The sequence below is a fragment of the Malurus melanocephalus genome, unplaced genomic scaffold, assembly GCF_030028575.1.
Source record: "Malurus melanocephalus ecotype Western Australia unplaced genomic scaffold, MMel_1.1 scaffold_275, whole genome shotgun sequence".
Lineage (NCBI taxonomy): Eukaryota > Metazoa > Chordata > Aves > Passeriformes > Maluridae > Malurus > Malurus melanocephalus.
The window spans coordinates 404,082-422,335 of NW_026623507.1; the positions used below are offsets into that span (position 1 = coordinate 404,082).

General features: G+C 46.4%; 2 protein-coding genes across 3 annotated transcripts in view; both read right to left on the bottom strand.

Annotated features, from left to right (window-relative positions):
* Window positions 1-332: 332 nt before the first annotated feature.
* Window positions 333-12,315, bottom strand: POPDC2 (popeye domain containing 2). 2 transcript variants are annotated; one of them, XM_057376245.1, is made up of 4 exons: window positions 10,156-12,315; window positions 7,736-7,844; window positions 4,154-4,523; window positions 333-814 (listed from the first exon to the last, which is right to left on the bottom strand). In XM_057376245.1, the coding sequence occupies exons 1-4, from the start codon at window positions 10,698-10,700 to the stop codon at window positions 732-734; spliced, it is 1,107 nt and encodes a 368-aa protein (XP_057232228.1). In that variant the 5' UTR covers window positions 10,701-12,315; the 3' UTR covers window positions 333-731. The 2 variants fall into 2 exon arrangements, with proteins under 2 accessions (XP_057232228.1, XP_057232227.1); XM_057376244.1 differs by having other exon boundaries at window positions 748-814; window positions 4,016-4,523.
* Window positions 12,316-16,045: 3,730 nt separating this feature from the next.
* LOC130579451 (cytochrome c oxidase copper chaperone) overlaps window positions 16,046-18,254 on the bottom strand; it is a 3,212-nt gene continuing 1,003 nt past the window's right edge. Inside the window, exons 2-3 of the mRNA XM_057376257.1 lie at window positions 16,634-16,742; window positions 16,046-16,253 (exon numbers count right to left, since the gene is read on the bottom strand). Coding sequence (XP_057232240.1) covers window positions 16,658-16,742 — 85 coding nt within the window. The 3' untranslated portion in view covers window positions 16,046-16,253; window positions 16,634-16,657. The remainder of the gene's footprint in view (window positions 16,254-16,633; window positions 16,743-18,254) is intronic.

The window sequence follows — 18,254 nt, forward strand, 5'->3', positions numbered from 1 at the left end:
CACACAAAAAGGGGGTTTTGCTTATACCTGTTCCCAGTCCCAATTCCTACTCTTTCTTATTTCAAATGAATCAAYGCAAAAAAACAACCTTTCACCAGAAGTCTTTTTCCACCAGCTTCTTTGAGAAATTGTGCTTGTCATAGGTGAGAAAACCTAACTCCTGGAAAGGTAATTTCTAGTCTTACTAGGGTGGATGTCCAGTGAGATGCAGATTATCAAACTCTCCATTGCAAGCCCTTTACCAAAGCTGCCAGGCAGCCCATTTTCCCTTGCCCTGTTCACTCTATGCCTTGAGATCACCTCAAGTGATCTCTCTCTTCAAATTCTCCCTCCCTCCCGCTGTTATCTCCCTCTTTAAATCCTCAAACACCAGTAGTTTCATCTCTGACTTTAATGGGAATCATTGAATCAAAGGGAACAGAGATTCTGYGAGCAGGCTGGTATTGCTCACAGTGACATTGGTGCACTTTGGTGACAGAGATGCCAACACACCTCAGAGAGGCAGGACTAGAAAACAAACCGTGGAAGCACTCTGGGGAAGGCAGCTCTGGTGAAAAACACGGGGTGGGAGGTGCTGGAGTGTCACACTGCAGTCTTAAGCATGTGCTTCATGTGCTCCTGAGTGTAGATGTCTGCTGGCAGACGTCTCTGCATGCTAAAGAGTGTCTCTCTGGTCAAAAACCTGCGTGAGCTTCTGCTCCCTTGGAGGGGCTTTGGGATCCTGTTGTTCCCTAGAGTTCGGGGGTCTGAGTGGGAGCCAGAGGGGCTCGTCCTTTGCAGAGAGGGCGAGAACTCTGGAGATGGTTTTCAGAGGCTGCAGAAGGAAAGCAGTGGAGGAGGGAGGAAAAGGGGGCAGAGGAAGAGAGAGAGGGAAAGAGAGAGAAAAAGAGAGTGCACCATTACTATAATACTTTCAAATTTTTCCAAGACACAAATCTCACAGAGCCCATCTTTACCTGTTCTTCTCCCCTCCCCTCCTAAACAAGCATGCAAAACTATGGAATTCTTCAACAACTGATAAATCAGGACACAGGGTAATACACCCATTCTGAGACAGCAAAAACAAACCCTTCCAAAGCACCTTTTGTGATATTGGTGAATCAAAGCCCACACCTCCTTTGCTTTTGCTCTCAAAGGTATAAAACAGTTCCTACTAACTTAGATACCAAGCTGAAGACTATCAAGCATCCATCCACCCATCTCACACACCAAATAGAAAGGCAGCTGTAAAAAACCACATAGCAACAGCTACACATCCTGCAAGCACTAGATTGCAACAAACTAGAACAAATGCATTATGAACAGGAGAAAAAGCAGGTTGCTTTGGGTTGTTTACATTTCCATGCAAGGAATAAGGCTTAGTTTCCTCTGGAGCACTGAGCCATACAGCAGTACATTGTTAAAGCAAGTATTGAACAGAACCATTGACACTGCCTCCTTCAAACAGCATCGTCCTTAGAGCAAGATATCAGTGGGATATCACAGTCCATCTTACTCATAAGGAGACTAGAAACTCTTTCATGCTATTATATCAACAATAGGCCAAAGTATCTGCCATGAATATTTTCTTCTATATGACTTTTGTAGCACTTTGAGCATTCAAGAGCTGCCCTCCTGCMAGGTGGCTGTTGTAGTGACAGAAAAGGAACGTGACCCACAGAAGCACTTCAGCACGGGGAATTCAGAGAGCTGCAAGGTGATTACCCACATTGGGAGYTGCTGGGGAAGGAGATGAGAGCACAGACCAGGGGAAAGCCCCAGGGGAGCTCTGACTTCAGGGACTTACTCTGAGTAATGACGCTGCAGGGAATTTCCCTGTTTATTACAGATGTGAGAAAAAGTTGTGAAAGTGCTTTACCTGAGCTGCAGCAGACCTGCTCAGATTATTTGCTGAGCTGTGACAAGTGTTTGGACAGAGGGAAAACCTGCAGCCCTTCTGTATCACTGGGGTTTGTGGTGAGGCACTCAAGTCACTGTGGATTATCATCCAGATGTGATAATTGCTGCTGTGCTGCAATCTGATGTGGGATGGGATGAGATGTGATGTGATTAGGACACACAAATGGCAAGCAGGGTARCAGGGAAGCTCTCATTCCACTATTATGAACACACCAAACAGGGTTTTTGATTCCCTGTCTAATTACCTTAAAAATCAAAATACCACCTGACTATTTTCTCCAGACTGAGAGATACAGCTTTCTGCTGCGTTGCACAAATTTTGCCCAACACACATACCTCTTGTGTGTATGTTCACAGCATTGCTTTATCACCAAAAATGGGTGAAAATTATCCAAAAAAAGCTATGGTGTTCCTTGACTCTTCTCTTTTTTATTGCATTTGAAATTCTCATTTTATTGAGCTTGATCAACTAGGAGAATTCTACCAATTATCTGAGAATGAATATCCTCCTTCTGAGAAGGCAAAATAGAATCGAAGCATGGACAAAGTGACTTCACCATGTTTACAACACTACTTGCATTCACTTGTGATTGCATGTGTTCACAGACACTTCTGATAGMCAGGAGGTTGGCTGTCTCATAAGTGATTAAGGGCTCCTGCTTCTCCAAGTAAGGACTGAAAAAGCTGCAAATTCATATCTSCAGCAGCCTACCAGCAAAAACAGGGACTCATGTTTCTAGGACAGATGTGGATTTTTTTTTTCCCTGTGCCTCCTTAAAAAAGAAAACAAAAACCAACCACACAAAACCAACAAACCAACCCCAACAACAAAACCCTAATCAAAAACTCTTGCTGACCCTTCATCTGATTCAGCCAAAACAAAATACACTTGTTCTTTCCCTGGCCACTTTCTTCATATCCCAGATAATATGAAGAAYGCTGCAGACTTGTTAGGGCTCAACGGTCCCTGCCACTTGAGTCCACAGCACAGGTAGAAGCAGACCCAAGCAGGCACAGAGAAGAGCAGGCTGCAAGGTTGCACTGTGTTCAAAGCTGCCTGATGGAGGATAAACTTGCCAGCTGCAGCCCAGCCCTGCAACCTCCTCCCTGCCATGCAGAGCCAGCTGGGACACATGCAGTGGTCACTTTTAGGACAGAAATCCCAGTCCCAAGCTTGGTAGCTGGGTTAGGAATGCACATTTTGGGGTCTGCAGCTGGTCTGTAGCAGCTAGTGTGCAGTAGCTAGCTAAAAGTAGCTCAGGGTGGAATTTCTCTCTCAGCCACTTGGATTTGAATTTCAAGCACAAGCCACTCTCCCATCTATTTCTGTTTGCATGCATTGTTCCTCTGCCCCAACAGCCACAGGCACAGGAATGTTTTTCCCTTGTGGAGTTAGGAGCTGGCATTTTGGAAGAGCATCTCATTCTCACTCACTGGAAAGCAGAGTTTGGGGTATCTTAAAATATTTAGCCTGTCAGCCCACCCAGGGTGATTGGAGGCAAGACCTATACCACCCAGGGCAGGCTTTCCAATATCTTACTGATCTGGCAGAGATGAMCCTCAGCAGAAACAMGGAGGGAAGATCAAATGCTGGGATGAGCTGTGTGGGCAGGGAGAGGAAGGACTCTGAGCTTTCTCCCCCTGCCCAGACTGAGCACTTGCAGGGTTTACAGCAGCTCCTGGCTACTCATCTGTTATAAACCCTGGAGCTGTTTCTACTCTTGTTGGCATCTCCTGGAATGTGGGCTCTCTCACCTGCAGAGCTCTGGTTCAATACTGGAGTATCTCATGGTCTCTGTGACCACTCGTGTACCACCTGCCAGCCTGGACACCATTTCAGATTTTCTACCTCTCCTGAGGGGTGAAGACAGAACTGGGCATGGAAGAGCTTTCTATGGCCAGGTTACCAGCCCTTCTACCCCACAGTACAGCTGGTGCCTGGAGTCAAGCCTCTGCCCTGCTGCATTTCCTTAAGAAAATCACATAGCTTGAGCACACCTTCTGGGATCCTTGGGGCAGGCCAAAAAACACTGCAAATCCATGCCAAATGGGGGCCAACTGCTCTGTCCAGGCAGGTGCATCACGGGAAAGACTTGCTCTGCAAGTGGGTACTTACACGAGGGTCCCACACAGGGTGAGGTGTGCCCGTGCCAGGAGTGCCCTCACTTCATATACTCCCCTTCGCTCACATAGTCCATAAAAGACCCCGGCAACTCAGCAAAATCTTCCAAGACAAGACTGGTGGAGTCCTCACCCAGCAGGTCACTGTCGGGCCGGGAGGCGCGGGGACGCGGAGCTGGCAGTGGCGGTGCTGGTGGCGGCTGTGACGGTGGCTCAGAGATGCCAGCCTGGCCAGAGACAGGGAGCAGCTCCTCACAGTCCTCTGATTCCCCCTCCGAGGAGGCTGGCCCGAGGACGTGGTAGAGGCTGGGCAAGCGGATGTCGAAGCGAAGGCCAAATTTGGCGAAGAGCTTCTCGTTGAGGGAGTAGAGCTTCTCGGAGATGTCGTAGCCCAGGTGGGAGGAGAAGAGSCGGGCGATGTAGCGGTCCTTCCTCAGCAGCAGGTACAGCTTCTTCCTGGGCCAGGTGATGTAGCTGCAGTCGGTCTCGGCTGTCAGCGTGACCTGTGGGGCAGGGAGCAAGCGGAGTAGGGGTCACCCACCTCGGAGCCATGTGCTTCACTCCAGGGAAGGCACTCAGCCCCCTGGATGCCTATTCTCCTTGGAGATGATGGGGCTGGAGAACCAGATTGTCCTGGTTTTATGACTGGATAAATCCTTACCTGCTGCTGTTTCCTGTCCCCAAGGAGCCAAAGACCCCATTTTCCTACACAATGTCCTCATTTAACCCAGCCACATGCATGGCTACATTTCACCCTCTTGCTTTCTCATGATGCTCCCTCTTGACATCTGAGGGATGCAGCTGAAATGACCAGGGCAGCACAGACACCCCTATTCCTCCACAGAAATGCTACAGAGGGGGATGTTTTTGCATGCCCAGCCAGTTCAAGTTGCCAGTGAGTAGCCTTGGGGCAGGCTGCTGACCCATCCTGCTGCTGGGGTGCACAGTCCTTGCTCCAAAAAAGCCCCAAGTGCTGGAAGGGCCATCTGGAAGGATGGTTTGGTCACCCTGTGCCAGAGGGACATTTTGTCTCAGCAGCTCTGCTGGACTCTGTAGGGCTGAAGGGTCTTGAAGCACATTGCAGCGCAGCTCAGTGAGAGAGGAAATAAAAAGGTTTTATTGTGTTTGTGTATATATAGAAAATCCATGAGGGTTTATCGGGTTGATTCCAGAGAATGTTTCATTTCACTTCAGGTTTTACCAATGGAAAGAGACAAGCTGTAGGAYGAGACTAATTCCAGCAAAAAACCTTATATAATATGTGAGTGTATATTATAATAAATAAWAATAATATAGACAAGAAATGCAGGAAGGGTCAACCTGCCCTGAGCCAAAGAAGAACATCCGAGTGTAATGGAGACACTGGCATGTGAACAAGTGCCAGAGCCAAAATATCCCGGGGGCTCCCTTTCACTCTATATCCAGGGGTCTCCTTGGGCAGCCGCCATGGCACAGAGCCACTGGAAAGCTGAACATGGCCWGGCTGCATGTGTGTGTCCTTGGGTTTGATATTTAATGCCATTGCCCTGCAAACAGCTGTCTGATGAGAGAAATATAGGAGATAAAACCTGAGAACTTYCCCAGGCCAGGCGAGCAAAGAAGAAGGGTCACACGGAAATTGAAATGACCAGAATCTCATTTTCCTAACCAACTTCTGGCACAATGATCAAAAGTGATCCCTTCTTGTGAGGGATTGAGATGCAATAAGCAAACTGGCCACCTACACCGGGACAGCAAGACAGATTTCACTCCTGAATCCCCCCTGACACAAATACATCAGCAAGAGCCTGTAATTCAGCCTTCTGGGGGAAAGTGCCAGCCCTGAAACCAAACTCCTTCAGGCACTGAAACCCAGCAGTCCTGTGGGAAGCAGACACAGCCAAAGCAGAAWGCTCAAGGAAACCAGCTATTCTTGTAGACCAAGTCATGCTTCAGTCATTTTTCAGGGGGCTCAAAATTGAAACTGTTCAATCCAGAGAGCCATGGGGAAAATTTGGGCAAGACAAACCTTCCATGCCCTTCTCCAKTAAAGTTCCAGAGTCCAATATGCACTTTTTAAACCCAATTATTGTGATGCTAGGAATAAGGCTGAGATAAATTACAGAGTTTTATTAACTACTCAGGTGAGAAGGACTAGTGGATTAAACAGCTGCCAAAAGCAGCACATCACCATGGTTAGGCATGGCCATCACGAGTAAGGTCCTTCCAGGTACACAGACTGGTCAAGCCTCACCTGATGAATGCTGGTCTCATACAGCTGCTACTTCTTCATGCTCCTCAGTAAGCAGAAGTGGGGTTTAGGCATTTCCAGCATATGGCATTCCCTAAGGCTCTMCCTCCCTGTGCTGGTGTCACCCACACCCGACACCACTGTCTTGCAGAGCAGGAGAGGTGCCAAGAGCATGGTGCTGGCACAGCTTGTGCAGCCTGGMACCAGCCTGCTCCCAAACTGCCTCATGAACCACAGATAAAGACCTTCAGGAGGTGTGGGAACATTCAGTTACACAGAAATTAGCTCAGAAAATGCTGTGGATACCTTTGCTGGTTGCATACCATGCAGTCAGCCATTTCCCTGCCKGGAGCACCAGGCAGCCATCACTCTCTCTGTTTGGGCAAATACAGCCCAGGAGTTAGCAGCACTCTGCTGCCTGATTGAAGATCTGTGCAAAACATGAGATACTACCAGCCCTAGCACAGCCATGCTGTTGTTGCCTTTTCCACCTCAGTACCTCRGTCCAGCATTCCTATTTCTGCTCAGTCTGTCCCCGTGCCACAGTCACACAGCCAGCTATCTCCTGCAACCAAAGCCACAGGCAATGGCACAGTTTTCAGGAGCAATTACCACGACCCTTTCACACATGAGCCAAATTCAGACCCTAGGAAAGCTTGGAGATTTGGAGAGAAAGCCAAAGATTTGGAGAGCTGCCCTGGTTTAACCAAGTCTGCTTGGGGCTACCCTCATGAAAAAGCATCATTCCCTCAGGACCGTCCCACGCTCCCAAGGGATTAGCAAATTTCTCTAACTGACATAATCAAGATCGACATCCTGACAATTATCAGGCCATCCTGGGATGTGAGTTAAAGACAGAGGGACGTAGGCTTAAGTAATCTTCTCYAGAAGGAAAGCCAAAGAAACATTGTGGGGTGTTGACAGCAAGGCCAAAATCCTTCCAGTTGCTGTGAATAAGAATTGGCYTGGCCTCTCAGCAAGGGATCTTTCTGCTCAGAAAGAACCATATTCGGGTGTGARCCATCCTTTCTGCTTCCCCACCCCAAACACATGACCATCAGAAACTTCTGTGAGGAGCAGGATATTTATGGATTCACATCACTGCTGCATTGCTACAGCTGCCATCCTGATGCTGGGGCAGTACAGACTGCCAGCAGCGTGCAGGGCAAACACATCAGTACAGGTACTAGAGAATACTACCATGGACGAGAGAAATCCAATACCTCAATTCCCTGATAAACTGGAAGGAGGAGCACGACGCTCCACCCTCCTTGCTATCAGCAGATAGTGGGAGCAAGCCCTGAGATGTTCAGAACAAGGTTGATAAAAAGGTAAAACAGCTGAGCCCACAATCCTGCGCTGGCTAAACCACAAAGAAGGGGAGGAAAGTATTCCTGGTGAGCTTTGAATGGCATCATGAGGCCACTCCATCCCCTTCTCAGACGTGCAGCAAAGCAGCATGGAGTGAAGCTGAGCTGGGGTTACCTGGAAAGTTCCTTCCTCAGAGGGTCGCAGCGACTCCCATTCAGGAGAGTCCAGGAATTGGTATGGAAAGACGTAGTGAAGGAATTGTCCATCCTGGCACACTCGGATCCTGCAGAAAACAGGTGAGRAACACAGGCTTAGGCCACAAAACAGATGTCACACAAATCTGATCAGCTCAGAATGCAGAATATRCCTGGATCAGGGTGTCCCACCAAGGAAGAAAGAAATACTTGTCTCACACATGTCTTGTATCCTCCTGGGACAGCTGCAGGAGCTCTGGTGATGAGGCCATCCTTCCTTTCTATTTGCTGCCACTTCCCCACACTCCCCACACTCCATCTGTTTCCTGTTTCTTGCTACACAGAGAGCCCTCACAGGTGCAATCTTGGTCCTAACCCAGGACTTCTCCACCCACAGAACTGCTGCTGCTTTCTAGRTATTTCTAAGCCAGTCTGTGGCTCTTTGTCCTTGTATCTTCCTCCTGCCCCCAGGATTGCACGAGGGCATTCCCTGTCACAGCACAGGGAAGTCATTACAGAAAAGATCCCCCAAAATCACGCTGCCCACGGTTCCTGACAGATCACCCTGTGAGCTCATAGTACACTGCACATACCCAACTCACTTTCTCTTGGTCTTCTAAGGATCCCTTTTGCCCACTTTTGCTACAAGTGCCTGCCAGTGTCAAGGTCAAACGTGCATCAGTTCAGCTGTGGGAACAGAGAAGGAGCTGCCCAGGCTTGGGGCAAGGACAATGGCAGGGCACTCTGGAGTTCTATTCATAGCTCTGCATCACCAGACTTGGGGCCTCTTGCTTTCCTGTCACCATGCACCCCTGTTGTATGATRCACAAAGGCAATTCTTGCTTTCAGGAGTTACAAGACACAGTCCACCACTGGCTTCTAATCAGCTGGGAGTGCTGCCTGGAGGGGTCAGGGACTGCAAGGCACATTTYCTGATCCAGGCATATTCTGCATTCCCAAGACCCCACTTGTTCACAACAGCAGCAATGCTCTGCTGGGTCAGCAAGGACCTCATAAGGCAATAGAGTGGGTCCCAGGAAATGTAAATCCATTCCCATCTCCATGAAGCATCCTGTACCAGCCAAGATGCATACTTCCCACTGCAAAGAGAACCCAAAAACCACCACCATCACCATCTTACTGTCTGTTGCAGCACTTTCATTCCCACAGAGCAGCTTCACGTTATCTATCCAGTGCAGGTGAAGACAGCACAGATTTTTCTCCATCAATGTTACTTGCAGATACAGTAAACCTCAGAACTAGCAGCTCAGCAGAGATGTTTGGTAAGRGGAAGCACTAATGGAAACACACATACTAAATTTCTTTCCAGTGTTTTGCCGTTCAACATCCTGGTGGTCCCAGGGGGCTCTTGACACATCTTAGAAAAGGGAGCAACATCAAAGAAAAGAAGGGAGCCCTTCTCCTGTGCACACTCCCTCACCAGAGAGGATTGGCCACTGAAGTAAAACATGAGCCCCAGGTGATGCTTTGTATCCCCAAAGGAAAATCCTTGTGAGACACACACCTGCAGCTCAGCACTGCTCCTATTAAAGGATCTTCTCCTTTTCCCAGCCATATGTAACAGAAGTGCCAAGTTCCTGGCAGCTGCCTGGAAGCCAACATTATTGCTCTTTGTATGCACCTGGATTTTGCAAATCATTAAGTGGATATGCTGCTAAAGGCACATCACAGGATCCCAGGTGAAYAAATGCCAATACTTGATCAGCAGAATTAATTCAATCAAATCTCCAGTGGGACTGTCTAGAGGTTCCCTCCAGAGGAAGGAATATCACAAATGCTTGACAGGACAAGGAAAGAAAGAGGCCTGGTTAGACAGGATCTACCACAGGAGAACACACTCTCTTTTGATGAAATGATGCTCAAAGTGAAAAATGTCAAAGCCCTGAGGGGTTGGGGTGTTGGGAACAGGAACCTCTCTGTGAACACTGCTGACCAGGGAGAGCAGGTGAACTGAGGCCTCAGCATACTCAGCACACAGCTCTCCACATCACAGAGATGTGCCTGGTACCCCCAGAGACCATCACTCCAGACACACTGCCCTCCTCCCTCCAGAAACACTTCCTCACAGCCAGTCTGATCCCATCAGAAACAAGATCACTTCAAAATGACAGAGAAAGGGGTAAGGATTCATCAAAAGCATCACAGGTAAGGCTGAGCAGGCCACTTCACAGAAGACAGCTGGAGTCTGTAAACCATTACCCATTAAATTAGACAAACAAAAGAAAACTAACCCCTCAAAAAGCAAATTTCCCTCTTCCGCAACAAACTGATGCATATCTGAGATCCTTTTCAGAGGAAGGAAACAATCCTCACCCCAGTTTCTAGAGAGGGTGATAATACAATAAGCCAGACTTTGTTCAGAACCAGGGGAGCCTTTACCTGCCAGACAGCAGCAACGAGAGGCGGTCAATGGGCGTCTTGCCCTCCACAGCGTAATTCTGGTCTCTGACTAGCGACTGCACCTGCTCTTCACAGCACTTCACAATTTCTTTGTACACTTCCAGGGGCACCTGCAAGGGCAGGTACATGGTCTTGTAGAGGAGGTCAAACTCTTCTGGGATGGTGTTTCTGCGGAGCCGGTAAGCCAGGTGAGCCAGCTGAAGCAAGCAGGCGAGGACCAGCAGAATGTTCCAGATGAAGATATCCAGCCCACAAGCGCTCAGCCAGCCCCACAGAGCATAGCAGAAGTAGCCTGGGGCCAGGAGGCCATAGATATAGAGGGACCCAAAGATGCCACTTCCCCCCATGTAACCCAGGAGGACGATGCAGCTGGCCAGCTGATAGGCTGCTTCCTCCATAATCTCCTTCCAGGCATCACACACCGGAGGCCGGAGAACAGCCTGGTCCCAAGAGGGGCTGTTTGAGCTCATCCTGCCCCACTCCCCACCCTCCCCAGCCGTCCTGCGCTCAGAGTGGATTGTCATACACAAAGGGTGCTGCAAAGGTTTGAAATGAGAGCTGCTGGGTAGCCGTTCCTCCTCCTCCTCCTCCTCCTCTTGAGCACCGTCTGGTCCCGCGGCAGTGCTTCAGAGCGACATGTTAAAAAAAAGTGCTGCCAAATGTTTTTGCACCCAAAAAATTCCAAAAGGGCTCACTTGTCCTCTTTGTGTCCTCACAAACCGTCGGCTGGCCCTCTTCTTAGCCACAACAGTGAGAAAAGAAGCTGGCAAATGCGAGGCCAAAAGAGCTCAGTCAAAAAAAGAGTAGAGGCCATTAGCTGGAAAAGTCACAGACAGGAGAGAGATTTCCTTGCACTGCCTGTCTCGCCTGCACTCCGGCAAATGGAATAGCAACCGTGAGAGAGCAGCAGAGGGAGCTGGTGTTGAGTGTGGAATGTGGATCTCTTGGCAGCGGAAAGGAGAGAGACCCCAAATGGATAACCATGTTTGGAATTGAAATCCAAGGAGCAAAAGCAGCGAGGAGAACAGAGAGCAAGCATGCACCCGCTACTTAACATAACTCAGGCGTCCCGATAAGCGCCGCACAGTGCGAGGAGGAGAAAGGAAAAGGGAAAACAAGCAGCTTATCACGGCGAGCTCCAGTCACATTTTGGGCTCTCCACTGCACTGCACTCCTGCGAGAGAGTGACTTTCACCCAGCACAAAAAAGGAAAAAGGTCACCCCTTTTCACACTGTGGCAGGGACTTAGTAAAAGAAGAGAGGCTGGCTCTCAATTAATGCTTTCCTGGCGCATTACAGGGTGCATTACTCCTCTTACTCCAGGCAGCTCTCTCTGCTGGGGTATTTTAGATCAAAGATCACGAGGTAAAGTTCTGCACAGCCAGACAACTGTGAATGCAAGGGATAAAACTAGAGCAAACAAGCCTCTGGCACTCAGGTTCATCTATCACAAAGACAAGACTRTCCTGCCAAAAGCTTTGTGAGTGTGGAACACTTGGAAGCATGTTTTGTGGGGAAATCCTTGTTGAGGGATTACCGTCTCTGTTGGGAAGCACCCTTGAGAAACATCATCTCACATTTTTATTTTTTCAATAGCTATTTGGAACCCACCCCAGACCTTCATTTAACCCAAAGAGGACAGCAAACACATCCCACTCAGGTAACCCAGGAGACAGGGAGCTTTCCAGGTCAGTCCTCTCTGGTCAGCTACACAAAACAGCATAAATGCAGTTTCTCCCCTACTTCAAGTAAAAGTTATCAGTCACACAGGCAGGATCGGCCCCACCGCCAGGATGCAGTTACATTTCAGGCATGGACACAACCCCCGTGGTCTCCCAACACAGTGTGAAATCAGCCCGCATGGGTCAGTGGGGTAGAGATAGGGTTTCAAGGGTGGTCGTGTTTCAGGCYGAGCTCGCAGCTGCCCTGCCTAACATACCATTCCCATTGGCACCATTCAGTTAAAGACACACCAATCACCTCTCCTGCTAACAGTGCTTTGGAATAACACTGTCCTGGGCAAGGCTGCAGCAGGGCTTTATTGCAACTTTAAAGAATTCATCATGGTCTTRGATAGTACAATCTTATCTCAGCAATGATTTTAGGCCACGTGCAACACAGAGCTGCATGGCTCCTAAGAGCCTGGCAGGTTGCCATCCTGAAAGGAAAGGAGACAAATTAAACTTTGCATGGGGTGAGTACAGTCCATTCAGAAAAGTGCTTTCTGTCAAGGGTAAAGTGAAACAGGGAACCTGGGCTCCAGTGGCCCCTTAACTAAGTGAACAAATAAATTCTACCTGCTGAAGCAGAACACTCATCTGCAAGAATTATGGGGAAATTAAGAACTTTCTCTCAACCTTCTATGCAAAGCAGCAAGTCCATTCTTACAGCCAAAGCACTACAATAAAGATCTTGGGAGCCAGGTTCTGGTTTTCATATCATTGTCATATACTCCCTATATRATCCCGACAACCATTTGTCTACCTTTAGGCTTCTGCAAAAAAATCTGTATTATAAGGAGCTTTCTCTCCAAGATAGGCTGACATCTGATAAAATGAGGAGTTGGGATATCAAGATTGTGAATTCTTAGGAGAAAGATACTTTATATAAGATCCAGGAGACAAAACTGAACTGCTATGAACAGAAATATAGAACTACATTAGAGGAAGCATCCTGAGATCCTGAGAAGGACCATTGCAATTTCTCCTGTGTTTTCATACTACCAAAAATCTTTTGCAGCAACATCGGAGAAAGTGGAAAAAAGGAAGTTATTAATTTCATTCTTCAGTTAGGTAAATTCCTGAGCAGAAAATAAACTGGAACGCAATGTTAATGACTCATTAGGACAAAGAAAGTCCTTCCTCTGGCATGTCCCAGAGCATAAAGAGTGATGTAACAATGATGTTGGAGCCAGCATCGTGGGTGAGGATGACCATTGTGACTTCCCTGTGGAAGGCAGASAGGAAGCTTTCAATCCACAGCAGTAACAGCACAAAGTTCTCCTTAGAAAATACACAACTTTTCTGCTAGGTCCCAATGTGGCATTTTAGAGAGAATGATACAGCATTTTAAAAGGTAGATCTCAGAGCACACACTAAAGATTAAGTTAGGTGTTTTCAGACCTAAATTTCAGAAARGAAGATTTGTAAAGTGATTGAACTACCAAGACTAAATCTTTCTGCCTTGACAGTACCATGACCACACCAATCATCTTCACAGCACTTTCAGTTTTCCAAAACTGAAAAAGCAAGTTAGCAAAAGTAAAAAACCCTCTTATTGCCAAAGAGATATTTTATTTTCATGCTTTGCCTTGAATTAGAATAAGTGCTTTCCATCCAGAGATGCTGGTTCATCCGAGTGTTCAAAAGCCAATACTGATTCAAAGGGAAAGGGACATACCAAAGTTGAAAACAATTTGGCAAGTTCATAGAAAATACCAGAGCAGCACAAAGTCCCTTCCCTGGAAGTAAACACATAAGCATTACCACAAAATGTGTCTGTGAAGAAGACAATAGACATTTCAAACTTTTCAGCACTGAAACAGGMAATGTGGAAATAGGTACTTCACTGTTTTCCCTGCTTAAAATGGACTCGACCAGTAGCACATAATATTAAGCTGTRTGTGATGATGCAATGCAGGTACAGCCTGCACTATGTTTGGCAAATAAATCCTGTGTCCTTGAGAGCCACACAACACAGAGATTATCAGTCCCAAATCTCACAGCAGCTGAATGACTGGTTATTGTGACCGTCCCTTAGGAAGTCTACAGGTTCACTACTGATCCTGTAAGCTGAAAACTAATTCAATCACCTGTTTTGGGGACATTTGGTGGCTTGAAGTCAGAGAGAGCACAATGAGGCACCTCTTTTTTGATTTATTATACAGTGCATTGCTGACATAGTCTGCGAAACTGTTACTTACACACAAAGAAAACCTGTAGCCTCAAAATATAGATATTTGATTTCCAATTGTTGGGAAAGGTCTCAAGCCTGCTCCAGACAAGCTCACAGTGACTCACAAAGGTTCAAAGGTAGCATGTAGTGTGTCTAGTTGTACTGCTATAATGTTCAGGCAAGTTTCTTGCTTTCACACCCTGAAGGTACAAACCATCCTGCACAGGGCAGTGTCTGTCACCAACACTGTCAGTAAGTAGTAACACAAGAATTTCCAATCCCCAGAGTGGGATGAAGCACAGAATCCACTCCACAGGAATACATAGTAAGAAATGAAGCCACTCCCCAAATTTGACTGCAAGGTTTTCCCATTGCTGCTTTAACTAGACTTGTCCAGTATCTTTTCTGTACCTATTACACACAGGTACATCAGCATTCCACTCATCATCTCATCTCCCAAAACTTTCTAAAGCACCAGCCATGCTTTTACCTTCATGGAGGCCTAGATAGCTCATTTCTCAAGTTAACAGAATTTGTGTAAAATTGTGCAAGAACACATTTTTTCCTTTTCTTGACCTGATATAAACAACACTCCATCCTCACTTGGCCACTGCCAATCTCTGCCCTGTTCTCTTCTATGGCACCATTTCCACACTTTACCCAGATTATGCCACYACAAAGCTGGTGCTTACCCACCTTTTAACATTCTCTTCAATTCAAGCTCCGACACACAATGGTTCAACAAGAAATGACCTTATTCAAGTTTTTACCTCAAGACAACAATAAACACCAAGAAAAGCACCAAGTCCTGCTCCTACAGGACCTACAGTGCCAAGGGCAGCTTTGAATACTTTCTGCCATAGCCACAGCTGCATCCCTACTCTGAGGCTGAAAGCCAACATCGACACAACTCCTGCCTCAAGATAGTACCTTCATACAACATTCCTGGAGGAAGACTCTAAACTCTCCTCACACAACTTGTGAGCCTCAGCAGAGGCAGCACCAAGTGTCACATACTAATGTTCACAGTCAAAAGCCATTGCCAGCTCAGGATATGCAGGGCCCAGCAGGCAGACAAATGATGGTGACTGCACCCACCCCTCCAGCAGGATCAAAGTCGAGAGAAAAATCAAGACAAAGCACAGAGCTCATATCTTCAGCTTCTGAAAACTCATCAGGACAAAAAGTAATTAGTGATACTGTCTTCAGGAAAGCTGGCCACAGCAACAACACCACTAGGGTTGCACAGTTACATGGTATGAAGTCAGAAAGTCCCAAATGTGTAACAAACCAACAACTGCACTTCTTTTTTCCTTTAGATTTTAAGAAGGAATCAAAGACAACAACCACCMCTCCCACTGTCATCTCATACAGGTGAAAAAAGCAGCCAGAAAACAAAAGGCATGCATGCCTAGCACTAGGCCAACACAACAAAAAATTGGCATAAAAAAATATTTATTTTCAGGCAAGTGACCTGTACAAGTCATTTTTGCAGTGAGACAGCAATCCTCTGCTTCCTTTCCCTTGAAGAACTACTGGCTCAAGTGAGTTCGACATGGGAAGTACCTAATTAATTATAAAGAATGAAGCTCGGGTAATGGCATTCAAAAACCGTCAGAAGAATTCGAASAGGAGAAACCAAATACAGTTCTGACTCTAAGGAAGTTCATTTCATAARACTGTGGTCACCTTTGCACAAACATAGTTACAGCTACTGTCACAAAYGGCTCTACAAGCTTCAGCATGACTGCTGAAACTGTAAGAGAGCAATGCTGCTGCCACAATTTCACAATTTCCATCAGTGGGAAAAACCCATCACCTCTCTGTTCAACCACAACACCAGAGTAATCTGTGTTTTCATGATAATGATTAAGCAGGCTTTTCTCCTTCTCTCCTTTCCTGCAGCATTCTGTTTTCAGTATGGAGGGCACTGTCATTTCTTTACCTATAAACAAACTGAAGTCAGGAACACTGGTCATTTTCAGACTTTTATTAAGAGGAAAAATATATTTTCTATAGCAGTGGTCAAGGGCTAACAGTGGAAAAACTACAGATGTGATGCATAATCTATCATTAGAGACTCTTTATAAATAAATTCTTTGTTTATATTTATTCTTTGAAGTAACTTGCAGAAATAATTTATTTTGCAGCTTTCCAGATCACAATCACACCAAAGACATCATCTAGAAGAGAAAGGAAACACAGCTTCACAAAACATGGATTTCCACTRGATATTTAGCAACAGTTGAACAATCAACAAAAAAAAACCCCAGCACAAACCCACAAAAACCAACTCCCATGTGCCCTAAATCAGAAATCTAAACTGAGGTTTGGATCTATTAGAAGACAAGAGGCAGCAGCATGTTCTGCTGCTGAAGGGGGACTCACAGAGGTTCTGCCAAAGGCTTCACCACCCTCACAAGGACAGCAATCCTTGACTCTGGTGTCAATGAGGATTGTTCTGCCCTCTCTCTCATAAGCACCACCCCTTTGCCATCATGAACAGTACTCTGGGCTGCCCAGTAGCATGAGCTGAGGTGACAGGGCACTTCACTATACTCACCCCATTCGGTCCTGCTCATCTCATTCATATCTTGAAGCCCAGAGCTCTCATACACTCTTTGTGAGCTTCAATTAGGTGCCCACAATTTTCTTCCCCCTTCTCAATAATGCTGCAAAACAAAAAGATTTTGAGGGTTTAGCAATAAAATGTTCACTTACTTTTAGCCAAAAAACAGAACAGACAAACTGTTGGGGACATTTTAAAATCCCTGTTAGGGTCCAGAGGTTTTTTTCTGTGTATCCTGTCCAGGGTAGCACTGTTTCAGGAAGTATAAAACTATCCCAAAAAGTTGCCCAAGTCTGGGAGCTGTGCAGTTAAAACTCTGGYAAAAGGCATAACAGAACTTCCTATTCACAGGCCACAGTCTATTCTGGGCAAGTCCAGATGGGGATTTGTTATACAACACAAGGYTGTCACATCATCAAGTATGCTGAGTTTGCCAGTTTCAAATCATTCAACAGGGAAGCAACAAAATTTCTCCAGGAAGAGATGAATACAGAACAAGGTTGACCAGTAAATGATACTTTAGTSCAACTGCAGCTGCTATTTAGGAACCCTGAAGCAAAAAGTGAAAGAAAACAAAACACTTGTCCAGCTATTATTTAAAGARTTAATTACCATGAGGTAACTTTTGATGTTACTCATCYACTCAAAWARGAGCCTCTCATTATTGGTRTATCCTGTAYACCACAAAAGCAGYTCAGACTTGCATTTTGACTGAATGSCAGAGCTRTTTTTTCATTTTCTTCTTAGGTTTTACTACAATAAGTATGGGCATGTCCCCTGGCTGCCCATGGTAATTACATCTGACCAGTAACATGTGTCCCACCACCCTTTTCTTAGGGGGCCCTAGATTCACTTCCACTCTACCATGTAACTAGACATATTTCCCTAAATTTAGCCATAACAGTGTTCAAAATTAAGTCACCTACCAAATACCATCTACACTACCTGCAGAGTATAAAGAAAAAACACAATTTGGTCATCAGATTTTAGTTTTTCAAACTTTAAAGATTCACTATCCTAGACAAAGGAACACCTTTTTGTGGGTGCATTTCATACTATTTAATAGGTCCTATGATCATGACTAACCCTATAATTACAAATGCAGCTATATAGGTCACTGCCAAATTTTGAAACTCTGTGAGAAACGTCATCCTCTGCGAGCCAAAAATTCCGAGTATTTTGCTTTATTTAAAAGAGAAAGTAACTTACAATCAGCTGAACAATAAACATTGTTTATTTATGACATTACCACCTGCTGATACGTGTTGTTTCAGTTAGATTTACAAGCAGCATTAAACAGAGAGTATGAGGTATTAACCTCTTCATTTCTAAATTATCCATTTAAGAGTTTCCTCTCCTCCTCCACATTCTCCCTTCCGCCTCGGATACTTCAGCAGCCTCCGTTCGGGGTGGGAAGAGCTCCCAAAATCACGGGGGCAGGCGGGCAGGGGCACAAACGCCCTGAGGGGAGGGGATGAGGGAATGGCTGCGGGGCAGGGAGCACACACCGGCACCGTGAGGGAATGGCTGCGGGGCAGGGAGCACACACCGGCACCGTGAGGGAATGGCTGCGGGGCAGTGAGCACACACCGGCACCGTGAGGGAATGGCGGCGG